At 47.6% G+C, this 18,137-nt stretch overlaps 1 protein-coding gene across 2 annotated transcripts in view; it reads right to left on the minus strand.

The window, feature by feature from the left end:
• Positions 1-9,212: 9,212 nt before the first annotated feature.
• LOC115176250 (zinc finger protein 407) overlaps positions 9,213-18,137 on the minus strand; it is a 167,573-nt gene continuing 158,648 nt past the window's right edge. For both annotated transcript variants that reach the window (XM_029736131.1, XM_029736120.1), the window contains exon 9: positions 9,213-11,383. In XM_029736131.1, coding sequence (XP_029591991.1) covers positions 10,488-11,383 — 896 coding nt within the window. In that variant the 3' untranslated portion in view covers positions 9,213-10,487. The remainder of the gene's footprint in view (positions 11,384-18,137) is intronic.

Raw genomic sequence — 18,137 nt, forward strand, 5'->3', positions numbered from 1 at the left:
ATAAGGAGGGGAGAGCAGAAGACGTGAGAGGGACCGATTGGGAGGGGAATGTAGTAGGGTTTGATGAGTCCCGGTTCCCTCATGGAAGAGAAGCATCCATTCTAGTGTAATGGAAACATTTAGAAAGAAGAGCAAGAGACATTTTAAAAACTAGACATCCACAGTCGTGGCCAAAAGTTTTGAGAATGACACAAGTATTAATTTTCACAAAGTTTGCTGCCTCAGTTTGTATGATGGCAATTTGCATATACACCTGAATGTTATGAAGAGTGATCAGATGAATTGCAATTAATTGCAAAGTCCTTATTTGCCATGCAAATGAACTGAATCCCCCCAAAACATTTTCACTGCATTTCAGCCCTGCCACAAAAGGACCAGCTGACATCATGTCAGTGATTCTCTCGTTAACACAGGTGTGAGTGTTGATGAGGACAAGGCTGGAGATCACTCTGTCATGCTGATTGAGTTCGAATAATAGACTGGAAGCTTCAAAAGGAGGGTGGTGCTTGGAATCATTGTTCTTCCTCTGTCAACCATGGTAACCTGCAAGGAAACACGTGCCGTCATCATTGCTTTGCACAAAAAGGGCTTCACAGGCAAGGATATTGCTGCCAGTAAGATTGCACCTAAATCAACCATTTATCGGATCATCAAGACCTTCAAGGAGAGCGGTTCAATTGTTGTGAAGAAGGTTTCAGGGCGCCCAAGAAAATCCAGCAAGTGCCAGGACCGTCTCCTAAAGTTGATTCAGCTGCGGGAACGGGGCACCACCAGTACAGAGCTGGCTCAGGAATGGCAGCAGATAGGTGTGAGTGCATCTGCACGCACAGTGAGGCAAAGACGTTTGGAGGATGGCCTGGTGTCAAGAAGGACAGCATAGAAGCCACTTCTCTCCAGGAAAAACATCAGGGGCAGACAGATATTCTGAAAAAGGTACAGGGATTGGACTGCTGAGGACTGGGGTAAAGTCATTTTCTCTGATGAATCCCCTTTCCTATTGTTTGGGGCATCTGGAAAAAAGCTTGTCCGGAGAAGACAAGGTGAGCGCTACCATCAGTCCTGTGTCATGCCAACAGTAAAGCATCCTGATACCATTCATGTGTGGGGTTGCTTCTCAGCCAAGGGAGTGGGCTCACTCACAATTTTGCCTAAGAACACAACCATGAATAAAGAATTGTACCAACACATCCTCCGAGAGCAACTTCTCCCAACTATCCAGGAACAGTTTGGTGACGAACAATGCCTTTTACAGCATGATGGAGCACCTTGCCATAAGGCAAAAGTGATAACTAAGTGGCTCGGGGAACATAACATCGATATTTTGGGTCCATGGCCAGGAAACTCCCCAGACCTTAATCCCATTGAGAACTTGTGGTCAATCCTCAAGAGGCGGGTTGACAAACTCCAAGCATTGATTATGCAAGAATGGGCTGCAATCAGTCAGGATGTGGCCCAGAAGTTAATTGACAACATGCCAGGGCGGATTGCAGAGATCTTGAAAAAGAAGGGTCAACACTGCAAATATTGACTCCTTGCATCAACTTCATGTAATTGTCAATAAAACACTTATGAAATGCTTGTAATTATACTTCAGTATTCTAGTAACATCTGACAAAAATATCTAAAGACACTGAAGCAGCAAACTTTGTGGGAATGAATATTTGTGTCATTCTCAAAACTTTTGGCCACGACTGTAGAATGTCACAAAATAAATCAATAATTGTTGTGTTGCGAGAAAGCCTATTTCAATTGAAAAACAGCTGACAATATTTTTGCTTTATATACCTAACATTGTACTGTTGTATTCATGAATCTACACATTTATTTTTGCAGCAGAGGGGTGTTTTTGAGTGAACCCTCTGAACATATATTATATACCATTAAGGAGATGTTTTCATCCAAAGCAATTTATGTATTTTACATATTGGGAATCGAATGCATAATCTTAGTGTTACAAGCGCCACGCTCTACCAACTGAGCCACAACAGGACCACATACTGTACCATACTCAATTATCCTCCATATGGTGAAACAATATCCCAATAGCTTTTGAAAGAGAATACATAGTGTTGGCTCAGTGAAAATATAGCAAACCTATTCTGTTTCAGGGGTAGCATGATCTCTTTAAGTGCGTATCCATGTGTATCTTTCTCTCTAAATGGTAGCAAATGAAAACTGAGAATGTTAAATTACATAATTTAAGCGGAGAGATGTAAAACATCAAAACATCATCAAATCCAAGATGGCGTAGCAGTGCAGACGTGGTTTGTCTTCCTCTCGTTCACTTTTTGTATTTTTCGTCTTTTTTTGTATATATTTCAATTGATTTAACATCTCTTTTCTATTTTTAAATTAAATATACCTTCCGGCAACCCGCCTCACTCAATGTGACACGGATCCGCAATTATTATTATTTTTTTTACCTTATAGCCGGAACCTCCATCAGAAGCTTGCCATCAGGAGCTAACCAGCTAATTAGCTACTAGCTTTTTAGTCATTGTTAGCTACTAGTGTCCTTTACCTTCTGCACAGGCACCAACCGTATTTATTTAGCCTGGATAATACCTACCAGCCTCGGACTGTTTTTCTCCACTACAACGCCGGATTCCTGCCGTAAACCCTGGACCATTACTCCTGATCATCACAGCTAGCTAGCTGCCACCGAGTGACCCAACCTCGAAGCTAGCCCTGAGCTAGGCCCACTCTGTGATCACCCGGCTACCCAGCCAATCCCTCCCGGACATGGCTAGAATCCACTACTCCTACCGGATACTTGCCGTAAGCTCTGGACCTTTGCAGCGTATCATCGCTGCTAGCTAGCTGAAGCCCCTACCCCGAAGCTAGCACCAGTTAGCCGCGAGCCAGGCGCATCTCCCGGCTAGCAAACGAAATTACTACAACACCTCTTTCGCCATCTGGCTTGGACCTTTTGTCGACACGACGCCCTGCCGTACCACCACGACTGGTCCGCAGACGTAATTCCATCCGCTGTGCCCTCAACCGGCCGTTGCCGGACGTCGGAGCAGAGGCTTCTACTTACCCCGGCCTGCTAACTTTTAACGCCGTGTCTCTCATGTGCTAGCGTAGTAACAACTACGCCGCTGCTTCCCTGCTCCATCTATTGCTGTTCACTGGACCATATAATCACTTGGCTACATAGCTGATGCCTGCTGGACTGTTCATTTATCACGGTACTCCATTTTGTTAATTTTATTTATTTATTTGTTTTATTTTTTATCTGTCGGCCCTAGCCCCAAACTCAGGCCCTGTGTGTAGTTAACCGACCCTCTCTGCCCATTCATCGCCATTTTACCTGTTGTTGTCTTAGGTGATTAGCTGTTGTTGTCTTACCCGTTGTTGTCTTAGCTAGCGCTCCCAATCAACACCTGTGATTGCTTTATGCCTCGCTTTATGTCTCTCTCCGATGTCAATATGCCTTGAATACTGTTGTTTAGGATAGTTATCATTGTTTTAGTTTACAGTGGCGCCCCTAGGCCCACTCAACATGCCTCAGATTGCTCCTTTGTGCCACCCCCCACACATGCGGTGACCTCACCCAGTATAACCAGCACATCCAGAGATGCAACCTCTCTTATCATCACTCAGTGCCTGGGCTTACCTCCACTATACCTGCACCCCACCATACCCCTGTCTGCACATTATGCCCTGAATCTATTCTACCACGCCCAGAAATCTGCTCCTTTAATTCTCTGTCCCCAACGCACTAGACGGCCAGTTTTGATAGCCTTTAGCCGTACCCTTATCCTGCTCCTCCTCTGTTCCTCGGGTGATGTGGAGGTTAACCCAGGCCCTGCGTGTCCCCGGGCACTCTCATTTGTTGACTTCTGTAATCGAAAAAGCCTTGGTTTCATGCATGTTAACATCAGAAGCCTCCTCCCTAAGTTTGTTTTACTCACTGCTTTAGCACACTCCGCCAACCCTGATGTCCTTGCCGTGTCTGAATCCTGGCTTAGGAAGGCCACCAAAAATTCGGAGATTTCCATACCCAACTACAACATATTCCGTCAAGATAGAACTGCCAAAGGGGAAGGAGTTGCAATATACTGCAGAGATAGCTTGCAAAGTTCTGTCATACCTTTCAGGTCTATGCCCAAACAGTTCGAGCTTCTAATTAAAAAAATTAATCTCTCCAGAAATAAGTCTCTCACCGTTGCCGACTGTTATAGACCCCCCTCAGCTCCCAGCTGTGCCCTGGACACCATATGTGAATTGATTGCCCCTCATCTATCTTCAGAGTTCGTTCTGTTAGGTGACCTAAACTGAGATGTGCTTAACACCCCGGCAGTCCTACAAGCTAAGCTAGATGCTCTCAATCTCACACAAATCATCAAGGAACCCACCAGGTACAACCCTAAATCTGTTAACATGGGCACCCTCATAGATATTATCCTTGCCCTCCAAATACACCTCTGCTGTTTTCAATCAGGATCTCAGCGATCACTGCCTCATTGCCTGCATCCGCTATGGGTCCGCGGTCAAACGACCACCCCTCATCAATGTCAAACGCTCCCTAAAACACTTCTGTGAGCAGGCCTTTCTAATCAACCTGGCCCGGGTATCCTAGAAGGATATTGACCTCATCCTGTCAGTCGAGGATGCCTGGTCGTTCTTTAAAAGTAATTTCCTCACCATCTTAAATAAGCATGCCCCTTTCAAAAAATGTAGAACTAAGAACAGATATAGCCCTTGGTTCACTCCAGACCTGACTGCCCTTGACCAGCACAAAAACATCCTGTGGCGGACTGCAATAGCATCGAATAGGCCCCGCGATATGCAACTGTTCAGGGAAGTCAGGAACCAATACACGCAGTCAGTCAGGAAAGCAAAGGCTAGCTTTTTCAAACAGAAATTTGCATCCTGTAGCTCTAACTCCAAAAAGTTTTGGTACACTGTAAAGTCCATGGAGAACAAGAGCACCTCCTCCCAGCTGCCCACTGCTCTGAGGCTAGGTAACAAGGTCACCACCGATAAATCCACGATAATCGAAAATTTCGATAAGCATTTCTCTACGGCTGGGCGCATGGCCAGCTACCCCAGCCCCGGCCAACAGTTCCGTCCCCCCCACAGCTACTTGCCCGAGCCTCCCCAGCTTCTCCTTCACCCAAATCCAGATTGCAGATGTTCTGAAACAGCTGCAAAACCTGGACCCATACAAATCAGCTGGGGTAGACAATCTGGACCCTCTATTTCTAAAACTATCCGGCGCCATTATTGCAACCCCTATTACCAGTCCGTTCAAACTCTCTTACGTATCATCTGAGATCCCTAAAGATTGGAAAGCTTCCGTGGTCATCCCCCTCTTCAAAGGGGGTGACACTCTAGACCCAAACTGTTATAGACCTATATCCATGCTGCCCTGCCTCTCTAAAGTCTTCGAAAGCCAAGTTAATAAACAGATCACTGACCATTTCAAATCCCACCGTACCTTCTCCGCTGTGCAATCCAGTTTCCGAGCTGGTCACGGGTGCACCTCAGCCACGCTCAAGGTACTTAACGATATCATAACCGCCATCGATAAAAGACAGTACTGTGCAGCCGTCTTCATCGACCTGGCCATGGCTTTCGATTCTGTCAATCACCGTATTCTTATCGGCAGACTCAACAGCCTTGGTTTCTCAAATGACTGCCTCGCCTGGTTCACCAACTACTTCGCAGACAGAGTTCAGTGTGTCAAATCGGAGGGCTTGTTGTCCGGACCTCTGGCAGTCTCTATGGGGGTACCACAGGGTTCAATTCTTGGGCCGACTCTTTTCTCTGTATATATCAATGATGTCGATCTTGCTGCGGGTGATTCCCTGATCCACCTCTACGCAGACGACACCATTCTGTATACATCTGGCCTTCTTTGGACACTGTGTTAACTAACTTCCAAATGAGCTTCAATGCCATACAACACTCCTTCCGTGGCCTCCAACTTCTCTTAAACGCTAGTAAAACCAAATGCATGCTTTTCAACTGTTCGCTGCCAGCACCCGCCCGCCCAACTAGCATCACTACCCTGGACGGTTCTGACCTAGAACATGTGGACAACTATAAATACCTAGGTGTCTGGCTAGACTGTAAACTCTCCTTCCAGTCTCATATTAAACATCTCCAATCCAAAATCAAATTTAGAATCAGCTTTCTATTTCGCAACAAAGCCTCCTTCACTCACGCCGCCAAACTTACCCTAGTAAAACTGACTATCCTACCGATCCACGACTTCGGCGATGTCATCTACAAAATAGCTTCCAATACTCTACTCAGCAAACTGGATGCAGTCTATCACAGTGCCATCCGTTTTGTTACCAAAGCCCCATATACCACCCACCACTGCGACCTGTATGCTCTAGTCGGCTGGCCCTCGCTACATATTTGTCGCCAGACCCACTGGCTCCAGGTCATCTATAAGTCTATGCTAGGTAAAGCTCCGCCTTATCTCAGCTCACTGATCACGTTAACAACAACCTCCCGTAGCACGCGCTCCAGCAGGTATATCTCACTGGTTATCCCCAAAGCCAACACCTACTTTGGCCGCCTTTTCTTCCAGTTCTCTGCTGCCAGTGACTGGAACGATTTGCAAAAATCGCTGAAGCTGGAGACTTAAATTTCCCTCACTAACTTTAAACATCAGCTATCTGAGCAGCTAACCGGTCGCTACAGCTGTACATAGTCAATCTGTAAATAGCCCACCCAATCTACCTACCTCATCCCCATATTGTTTTTATTTACTTTTCTGCTCTTTTGCACACCAGTATCTCTACTTGCACATCATCATCTGCTCATTTATCACTCCAGTGTTAATCTGCTAAATTGTAATTATTTCGCTACTATGGCCTATTTATTGCCTACCTCCTCACGCCATTTGCACACACTGTATATAGACTTTCTTTTTTTCTATTGTGTTATTGACTGTACGCTTGTTTATTCCATGTGTAACTCTGTGTTGTTTGTGTCGCACTGCTTTGCTTTATCTTGACCAGGTCGCAGTTGTAAATGAGAACTTGTTCTCAATTAGCTTACCTGGTTAAATAAAGGTGAAAAATTAAAAATAAATGTAATATTGTCAATCTAAATGGAACAACATTTAAGGATGTTTTGCCACTCTTTTACTTCAACAAAGTTTTCCTAAAGGTTTTTTTTAACATTGCATGCTGGGGAAGGAGGGGAATCTCTCTCTCTCTCGTGTCTAATTAAAAGCACTTACAGTTGTTTCTCGTTCAAGGTTGAAATGACAGTTATTTCGGTCACACTGCTCTTCATAGTGAGCTAATCGGATCGTTTTTCAATCACTGCTTCTCTTAATGAAGTGTTGAGAGCGGCGCATGTCTGTGGGCCCGATGTGTTTTCAGGGTGCTGTGTTTGTGGACATGCTTGAGCGTATGTGTGTGTGTGTATTTCGCAGTGTGTTTTTTTTGGGGGGGGGGGGTTCTGTGGGGGAACGCCTGCTATGAGTGGCTCAGGAACGGAGTGGGGTTGTCAATGTATGTCAGGCGCTGAGGTAGGTGTGGCAGTGGTCTATGGCAGGAGGGGGGGGGGGGGGTGCTAGTGCTGGATCAGTGTGATCAAAGACAGGGATACGGGGGGGGGATGGAAGGCCCCATCATTCCTTAAAGAGATGAACCAGACATGATGTGTTGCTGCCGCATTATATAAGCTTTCATAGACTCCAGAAAATACAGTTCAGTTAAGAGTACTGATACAATGAAATGATTGACTAGAAAATATAGAATTTACTGTACATCTCTTCAGCTGCCTTCACGTTCCAGGTACAAGACCACATAACATAGAAAGTAGACCACAAACAGGTCCCTTTAATAGAATTGTACCTGCATGCTGTCCCCAGGACACAACACACAACCAGAGTGTATCAGTATCAGCGAGAATGCTAATACTGCCAAAGGGGCCGCAAAACGAATAGCAGAGACATTAAGAAAATGATCCACGGGCTGATATGTTTTCTATAGACGGTGAACTAAACAGAATTGCCAAATTTATCATACTCAGAGAGATCCCAACCCCTGTCCCTCTCCTCTCACTCTCCCGTCTGCCCCCACAGAGTGATGGAAAGAGAGGGAGGATAGCCGCCCTTCCACCAGCCCTCTGCCCTTTTCCGGCTCGCCAATTAAGCTGCAGCGGCAGGTTTCCATCAACCGTCTGCCCGTCGTCTCTAACGGACTCAGGCGAACCGGGCCTGTCAGGAAATGAACTCATCACTCGGTGACAGCTGCTAATTTCTCCCTCTTCCATGTCACACACACGGCCTGCTGTAGCTAATAATGAACCACCCGTCTCTGATTAGGAAGCCGCACAGGGTGGAGAGAGTGAGACACACGCCGCCCGCATGCACATATATAAGCATATTACACGTACACACAACGCGCAGAAATACACACATAGAAACCCACACACCATGGTGATTCACGTGATCTAATTGTGTTAACTGTGTGTTAACTGGGAGGAGAAAGTGTGAAAGGAGACAGCTAGGATTGCAGGTTTTAGCTGAGGCAGGGTTCTGTGCTATAGTCCTGTGTAGCAGAGAGACATACAGCACGCCATGTGAAATTACAGGCTCACCTTCCAACAGTGGTTATGAGGGGGGATTTCTCTGCTGCTGCTCGTCTCTCACCTCACTCACTCAATCCAGCTGTAATCCACTCCTCTCAGCCAGCCCACAACTCTCTCTCTCTCTCTCTCTCTCTCTCTCGCTGAGACACACACACACACACACACACACACACACACACACACACACACACACACACACACACCTGGCTGTGTGTTACATTAAAGGGATGATCTCCTGATGGCCCCTGTGTGAAAGTTGGTCTTTCGGCATTGTGTTCATAGCCGTCATGCTGGGCTCCCACTCACTCTATCAGAGCCTAGGCTGTACTACGGCCCTAAGTGAATATTGATTCCCTCTTCCAGCTCTTGAATACTGTGAGGAGAAAGAATGCGTGTGTTCTGTTCAACACAATGGAGGGAGAGAATAGGAGGCTGACCGCGGGAGAGGCGGATTATGATTAGGATGATGGTGATCATGATGATGGTAATGACGGTGATAATGACAACGGTGATGATCATGATGATGGTGATTGGAAACACACTTGGTCGAAGCTCCTATGCCAGTTGATGCATGTAAGTTCATGTGGTTTATGTGAATAGGAGATTGTATCACTGTCATAGAAAACTTGGTGAACAAACACCCCTCCAAATGAAGATTGAGTTTTATTGTCATTACTCAAACACCAGTATCATTACAATTTCATTTACAGAAACATATATTTACATTAACTGAGAGCAGTAAAACCAATAGAAAAAAAAGACTTGTCAACTTGAATTGAATTATGATTATCATAAACTCATAAACAGGTGGACTGCCCCTGGATTTAGACCAATCAGCAGCCTGGATATTTTCGATGCCCAAAATGCTATTGGTCCTAGATTCAGCAAGGTACGATAGCAAGTTGTAATAGCCTGTCTTATCAAAACATGACCTATTAATGTACCTTTTAAATGAACAAACAAAAAATAATTATTTAATTTACAATTGAAAATTAATTCACTACTTAAAGGAAAACTGCTCCCAAAAAGGATATTTTGATATTTGTTTCATTAGTCCATTGTTGATATAGTACAGAAATGTTTTGCATATCAGCAATCACGTTTTCAAGATATATAACTTTCAAAATACAGAAATACAGCTGGTATGATGCATTTTGCACCATATGATGCTACATTTGCATCATGACGCAAAATGCATCATACAGGCTGTATTTCAGTATTTTGAAAGTTATACATCTTCAAAAAGTGATTGCTGACATGCAAAACCTTGTGGGACTAATTAAACAAATACCAAAATATAGTTTTTGGGTGAAAATTTCCTTGAAAATAAAGCTGTTATTATTCTCCAACTTTCAATAAAACCAAACCATGCAACTTAAAGATTGTACGTCTTTATAGATAACGTGAAAATGTCCTGCTGGAAATGTAATCTTAAAATTATTATTTTTGCAATTGAACACACTTCAAAAAATATAACCATGTGAAAATAGCCTATGTATTTCCAGTCTTACAGTCATGACTCCAAAAACAAGTGGTAATTCTGGCATTGGCCATAAAATGATGCAGATGTTAAATAATGTTAGCAATAATCTTCGCCCCTCACTATAACTCCATAGATGTGAAGGTTATCCTGAGTAAATCGTTACAAAATGGAGATAAAGCTATGTAAAAAAAATATTTAATTTTCCATGAAAGAGACTCTTAAGGGCTGTAATAAGCTGGACATTTGTTCATCACACAGGGAGAGTCTCAATTGCATTTCCTTGATTTCTAGCATCCTCTCCACTCGCCTCCTTCTCAAAACCCAATGGATGAAAAAGTCAGAGGTCACTCCCCAATAACTTCTTATCCAACGGCTTTTGAGAAGGAGGCGAAGAGAGAGGACTCGAGGAATCAAGGAAACTTGCCACAGTCACTGACTAGTCCACCTCCACCTTCTCCAGAACCACGTTGTGTGGAGCTCCATCCAGGTAGTAGACCATCCTCTCCCCAGCCTGGCCCTCTGAAACTCCCTCACTCTGCTGGTCGTCCTCCCCTCCCTGGTGCTGGGTGTACATGGTCCCCTCCACCTGGAGAGTGTTGTCATCCAGCTCCGTCACGATGTAGTGGGTACCCTCATCGTTGACGATCACCTGTGTCAGCCCCTCCTTCATCATCAGCTGGCTGGCTGCAAACTGCAGCACCTCCTGGACCACCTGCTCCTCCTGCACCTGCTGCTCCTCGCACACCTCCTCCTCCGTCTTCACCTCCACCTCCATCTCCTCCTCCTCCACTCGCTCCATGACCTCTGACACAACCTCCTGGGTCATGACCTCTTGGCTGTCTTCTTCCTGCTGGCCCATCTCACTGACGGCACTGAGGAGGGCATCCAGAGCCGTGGATGACTCCGACACCATGTGGTGGTGCATCGCCCTTCCCCCATGACCTCCACCTCCGGCTGCAGACCCGCCGGACTCCAGCAGGACGTACTGGGTGGTGCCTCCAGCCAGGTGATGTGCCCCGCCTGCAGACACCTCCCTCCCCGAGGAGATGACCTGGCCGTCCTCGGTGATGTGGAGCACCTCGGCCACCTGGCCCGCCATGGCCAGGTCCCGCAGGGTGGCAGCGGCTGACTCTTCCAGGGCCTGGTCGAAGGCCATCTCCCCATCGCCGTAGCCCTGGATGATAATCACCTGCTGGACACCCTCCTGGCCCTCCAGCCCCTCCATGGAGCCCACCCTCCGCACCGGGAAGGCCCCGTCAAACGCTGTGTCGACCTCCACGAACGTGGCTCCCTGGCCCTTTAGACGACACTCGAACGACTTGGACACGATACCTGGAAGAAACACAGAGATATGGACCAGCGTTAATGGCAAAGCAGTATGACGTGCATTGGGTTTTGATAACATTCTGTCAATGGACATTTTTAGTAATTAGGACCAATTAGGACCACGCCCTCGTGTGTTCAATCTGGGTTGATGGGAAAATGCTTTGTTCAAAAGAAAACATTGTATTATCATATCTTTGTACTCCCTGGTGGCCAAACAACCAAAACACGTCAGATTTAGACATTTTTGTTTACAAATAAAGGCATTTTTATAAATTTTATAAAGAGTGCCTTGGTCCTCTTTTCTTTTTAATGTCCATTCATTCTATTGGCCAGGGACATGTCGTCTCCATGATTTTTTCTTTATTCCTTTTTAAATCAAGTTCTGCAGGGCACTGGCAAAGTTTATGTAATAGCAGAGCATAACATAAAAAAAGATATATCTAAATACTCCATTAACTTCATATGAAAAATAATCGCGCGCATATTTGTTAAAAAAAAAAAGATACACATTCATTTTTTCAGAAAAAAAAGAAAGATATTACAATGGGCGACAAGAAGTGGTGAGGCATCAGATGGTGCTAATTGATCCACACCATGCCCTGGCAGACCACAGGTTGCTATGGAGTTGCCAAGGCGATGGGAACGGTGTTAGAAATGCCATTGTTTAAGGCTGAGAGCAGCTCCGAGGATTCAGACGTGCACAACCTATCCAGAGAAAAGGGATTTGGAGAGGATCAGGAGACACTCGCACACCAGACCTGGGTGAAATATTTTCTAGGCAGGTGTGCTTGGTTCCATTGTACCGGGCTAAACGTAAATCAGAGAACAAGGTATTTAAAAGAATCTGACCCAGGTCTGCTTCACACACACAACAATAAACTCATCAATCATTTATTTCTCCATTTCTCACCGTCATTTCTATTTCTATTTGATTTAACTCTTATTTTACCAGGTGGGTTGACCGTTTGATGGTAAAGCTACAAAATGGCCTATGATGACCAGTGTACTAATGCACAGTGAACATACTGTAGCTACAGCGTAGTCAACCACACCTAATCAAGATCGGGGACATTGTGTATCCCAGTGACTAGTGTAACCAACGCTAGTATGTCTGTGTGTCAACAAACTGACCAGCGGTCAGTTCTTCATAATCACTACTCGCATCACCCCCTGGTCCATCTCCATCCTCCACTGATATGCCTTTAGAAAATAGGCCCCCCATCTTCGCACAACCTCCCATCTGTGATTGCATGGGAAATTGTTGGGGGGGGGGGGGGCAATACTTTGTGCATTCCCCATGAATGACGCGTAACATCAGAGTGAAATGTAAGTGTAGATGACTGTGGCCAAGCGATGCCGGTTTCATTCCAGACAGAGGAGAGGAGAAGAAGAGGAGAGCTGTATCAGTCGCCCACTCCTCTTTGTTTATCAGAGTCGACCCTATATCCTACCACTGTTTCCCTCTTTCCATGTCTTTCTCCGTCTCGTTCTGTCTTTGTCGCTCATCTCTCTTCCCCTCTCTCTTTCGCTTTCTCTCTCCTGTCTTTCTATTTCCCTCACTCTCTGGATGGATCGCATAATGTATTTAAGCACAAACCTGTAACAATACATTTCCAAAAGGAAATGCAAAATCTCACTAATCTCCTGAAGTACACGGTAGGTAGGGTTTATCGCAATAGAAACAAACATTCAACTTTCATGAGAAGTATAATGACACAATAAGAAACCAAATCTCCATAATTCACACATTAAAAACCCATAGTCATGAATACTTCAGTCGGAAACACTATGGTCAGTCTATGGACAGTCTATAGAACAAGTGCTGTGACAACTAGGACTCCTGTCCCTCTGTATGGGAGGCTGACATTTAGTACAGCAGAGGTTACACAGACCCACTAGCCACCACTATACTGCTAACGGTTTATGCCAACGCTCAACTGCTAAGAGCCGAGAGGCCGACAGGAGAGGACAATAACTCAATGCTGTGATGTTTATACATTACCATAAAACGAGTATGTGTACGTGTGTGTGTGTGTGTGTGTGTCTGCGCTTATGTGTGTGTGTGTGTGTGTGTGTGTGTGTGTGTGTGTGTGTGTGTGTGTGTGTGTGTGTGTGTGTGTGTGGCTATAGGAGGCATCGCTAGTGTGTGTCACATTATCCACGGGGTGCTGTCTGCCGGGCCTAGCAGCAACCTGCCTGCCCGCTGAGGTTTATGGGGTGTCACTCAGTCGCCACCGCCGCGAATCAAGTTAATGTTGCACATCCCATCTCCTCACTTGTCCCCGCACTCCCGGTGGAAGAACAACATTTGAACAGCGTGATTTGGCCCCGGCGAGAGGCTGATGCGTGTTTAATATGTGTTTTGAGTGTTCTGAGTGACTGATTCCTTTAAACAGCAAGTCGTGAGGACAGAGAGAAGCACACTGCATTATTTGAAGTGATTCCAAACAAGATGGAGGCTCGGCGAGAATAAGATAAAAAGAAAGAAGGGGAGCGATGGAAGGGAGGCTCTGATGTCGTTTCTCCAGATGAGAGTGGCCTACCTACTGAGAACGAGGGAAAAGCCACAACAGAGATGGAATGGGGAGATAATAAAGTATACGAGAATTATAGTGTCAGAGACACAGGAGAATGCAGACGGACAAAACGACAGACAGTCAGTCAGTCAGACACACATACACAGCCAGTGTGCTTGCATACTTAAAGACCTTGAAAAATTAGAAAATAGCACTGTTTGTCCATTTTGAGATGCCGTAGGCGGTATACACTTCCTCAAAATAGTCCGAATTAATCTAAGATCACTCAAGAAATCTGGCATTCATTTTGAATTTTTTTGCAGAAGAGATCTTAGTCTCGCAATTTTACATCTAACTAATGTACTGTTTGGTGCAGTATTTCTCAAGTGGAAAAATGAGCACGAGGACAAGTCGTCTCTCGTTGAAGGTAACCCGTTCATCTGTACAAACAATAGTATGCAAGTATAAACACCATGGGACCAGACAGCCGTCATACCGCTCAGGAAGGACACACGTTCTGTCTCCTAGAGATGAATGTACTTTGGTGCGAAATGTGCAAATCAATCCCAGAACAACAGCAAAAGATCTTGTAAAGATGCTGGAGGAAACAAGTACAAAAGTATCTATATCCACAGTAAATCGAGTCCTATATCGACATAACCTGAAAGGCCGCTCAGCAAGGAAGAAGCCACTGCTCCAAAACCGCCATAAAAAAGCCAGACTACGGTTTGCAACTGCACATGGGGACAAAGATCGTACTTTTTGGAGAAATGTCCTCTGGTCGGATGAAACAAAAATAGAACTGTTTGGCCATAATGACGGTCATTATGTTTGGAGGAAAAAGGGGGAAGCTTGCAAACCGAAGAACACCATCCCAACCATGAAGCACGGGGGTGGCAGCATCATTGTCAGATGATTCTAGGAGTGGTGGTTGGAGTCAGGCGCAGAGAGCAGAGGTAAAGTATACGGTCTTTATTTTCTCCGGCAACAAACTGGTCACGCCAAAACAGAAGGGCGCGTAATAATAATGACCAACCCAAAACACAGGGCAAAACGGTCCGAAGAGAGAAATAAGACGTCAGCCAGCACAAAACACAAAAAATACAAAAACATCCAAAATACAACTAGCGAAGCAACTACATTCACAGGCCCACCGTCCTGAGTGGACAACAAACAATCCCGCTCAAAATCCCAACTGAAAACACACATTAAATAAGTCCCCACTAATGACATACACAAAACAGGTGCGGAACAGACAGACAAACTAAACGAAACTGAAACAACGATCGGTGGCAGCTAATAGGCCGGCGACGACGACCGGCGAGCGCCGCCCGACCGAGGAGGGGCGCCACTTTCGTTGGATCCTGTGACAGTACCCCTCCCCTGACGGCCGACGCCGGCCTCGGGGACGGCCCGGAGGGCGAGGGATCGGCCGGCGACGGTGGAAGTCCAACAGCATAGGGGGGTCCAGAACGTCCGCCGCCGGAACCCAGCACCTCTCCTCCGGACCGTACCCCTCCCAGTCCACGAGGTACTGCAGGCCCCCTACCCGACGTCGGGAGTCCAGGATGGCTCGGACTGTGTACGCCGGGCTCCCCCCGATGTCCAGAGGGGGCGGGGCGGCCTCCAGCACCCCACTGTCCTGCAGCGGACCAGCTACCACCGGCCTGAGGAGAGACACATGAAACGAGGGGTTAATACGGTAATACGAAGGAAGTTGTAACCTGTAACACACCTCGTTTATCCTCCTCAGGACTTTGAATGGCCCCACAAACCGCGGACCCAGCTTCCGGCAGGGCAGGCGGAGAGGCAGGTTCCGGGTCGAGAGCCAGACTCTATCCCCCGGGTTAAACACGGGGGCGTCACTGCGGTGGCGGTCAGCGCTCTCCTTGTGTCGTTCGCTCGCCCTCCTTAAACATTCCTGGACCGCGTTCCAGGTCTCCTGAGAGCGCTTGACCCATGCCTCCACCGCAGGAGCCTCCGTCTGGCTCTGTTGCCATGGCACCAGGACCGGCTGATACCCCAGCACCACCTGGAAGGGTGACAGATTAGTGGAGGAGTGGCGCTGAGAGTTCTGGGCCATCTCGGCCCATGGCACGAACTGCGCCCACTCCCCTGGCCGGTCCTGGCAATATGACCGCAGGAACCTGCCCACATCCTGGTTGATGCGCTCTACCTGCCCATTACTCTCGGGGTGGAATCCCGAGGTCAGGCTGACCGAGACCCCCAGCCTCTCCATAAACGATTTCCATACCCTGGACGTAAACTGGGGACCTCGATCAGATACGATGTCCTCGGGCACCCCATAGTGCCGGAAGACGTGAGTGAACAGGGCCTCCGCGGTCTGCAGGGCCGTAGGAAGACCGGGCATAGGGAGCAGACGGCAGGACTTAGAGAACCTGTCCACAACGACCAGGATCGCCGTGTTCCCCTGAGACGGCGGGAGATCCGTAAGGAAATCCACCGAGAGGTGAGTCCATGGCCGCTGTGGAACAGGGAGGGGCTGTAATTTCCCTCGAGGTAGGTGCCTAGGAGCCTTACACTGAGCGCATACTGAACAGGACGAGACATAACGCCGGACATCCTCAGCCAAGGTGGGCCACCAGTACCTCCCCTTCAGGTCCCGCACTGTCCGTTCCACCCCAGGATGACCCGAGGAGGGTAGAGTATGGGACCATCGGATCAGGCGATCGCGAACATCAAGCGGAACGTATTTCAGGCCCACGGGACACTGTGACGGAGTAGGTTCTGACCGAACCGCCCGCTCGATGTCCGCATCCACCTCCCATACCACCGGTGCCACCAGACAGGAGGCGGGAAGTATGGGAGTAGGATCGATGGTCCGCTCCTCGGTGTCGTAGAGACGCGACAGTGCGTCAGCCTTCCGGTTCCGGGAACCTGGAATGTACGAGAGAGTGAAGTTAAACCTCGTGAAAAACATGGCCCACCTCGCCTGACGGGGATTAAGCCTCCTCGCTGCCCGAATATACTCCAGGTTACGGTGGTCGGTCCAGATGAGAAAAGGGTGACGTGCCCCCTCAAGCCAATGTCTCCACACCGTCAAGGCCCTGACCACGGCTAACAGCTCCCGGTCCCCCACATCATAATTGCGCTCCGCCGGGCTCAGCTTCTTAGAAAAGAACGCGCATGGGCGGAGCTTCAGAGGAACGCCCGAACGCTGCGACAGCACAGCTCCTACCCCAGCCTCGGACGCGTCCACCTCCACTATGAATGGCAAAGAGGGGTCCGGATGCGCTAGGACAGGTGCATTGGTAAACAGAACCTTCAGACGATGAAAGGCTCTGTCCGCCTCTGCTGACCATCGTAGCCGCACCGGCCCCCCCTTCATCAGTGAGGTAATGGGAGCTGCTACCTGGCCAAAACCCCGGATAAACCTCCGATAATAATTAGCGAACCCCAAGAACCGCTGCACCTCCTTCACAGTGGCTGGGGTTGGCCAATTACGCACAGCCGTTACGCGGTCACACTCCACCTCCACCCCCGAGGTGGAAATGCGATATCCTAGAAATGAGACGGCTCTTTTGAAGAACTCACATTTCTCAGCCTTGACGTATAGGTTATGCTCCAGCAGCCGCCCAAGCACTTTACGCACCAGGGACACATGCTCGGCGCGTGTGGCGGAGCAGATCAGGATGTCATCGATGTACACCACCACACCCTGCCCGAGCATGTCCCTAAGGACTTCGTCCACAAAGGATTGGAAGACGGCGGGAGCATTCTTTAACCCATACGGCATGACGAGGTACTCATAATGGCCAGATGTGGTACTAAATGCGGTTTTCCACTCGTCTCCCTCTCGGATACGCACCAAGTTATACGCACTCCTGAGATCCAATTTCGTGAAGAAGCGCGCCCTGTGAAATGACTCCACTGCCGTAGCAATGAGAGGTAGCGGGTAACTGAAACCCACTGTGATAGCATTTAGACCTCTATAGTCAATGCACGGGCGCAGACCTCCCTCCTTTTTCTTCACGAAAAAGAAGCTCGAGGAGACGGGGGATTTAGAGGGCCGAATGTATCCCTGTCTCAAGGACTCAGTGACGTATGTATCCATAGCCACTGTTTCCTCCTGAGACAGAGGATACACGTGACTCCTAGGAAGAACCGCGTCAGCCTGGAGGTTTATCGCACAATCTCCCTGTCGATGGGGGGGTAATTGAGTCGCCTTCGTCTTACTGAAGGCGATAGCCAAATCGGCATACTCTGAGGGAATGTGCACGGTG

Source organism: Salmo trutta, chromosome 3, assembly GCF_901001165.1.
Source record: "Salmo trutta chromosome 3, fSalTru1.1, whole genome shotgun sequence".
Classification (NCBI taxonomy): domain Eukaryota; kingdom Metazoa; phylum Chordata; class Actinopteri; order Salmoniformes; family Salmonidae; genus Salmo; species Salmo trutta.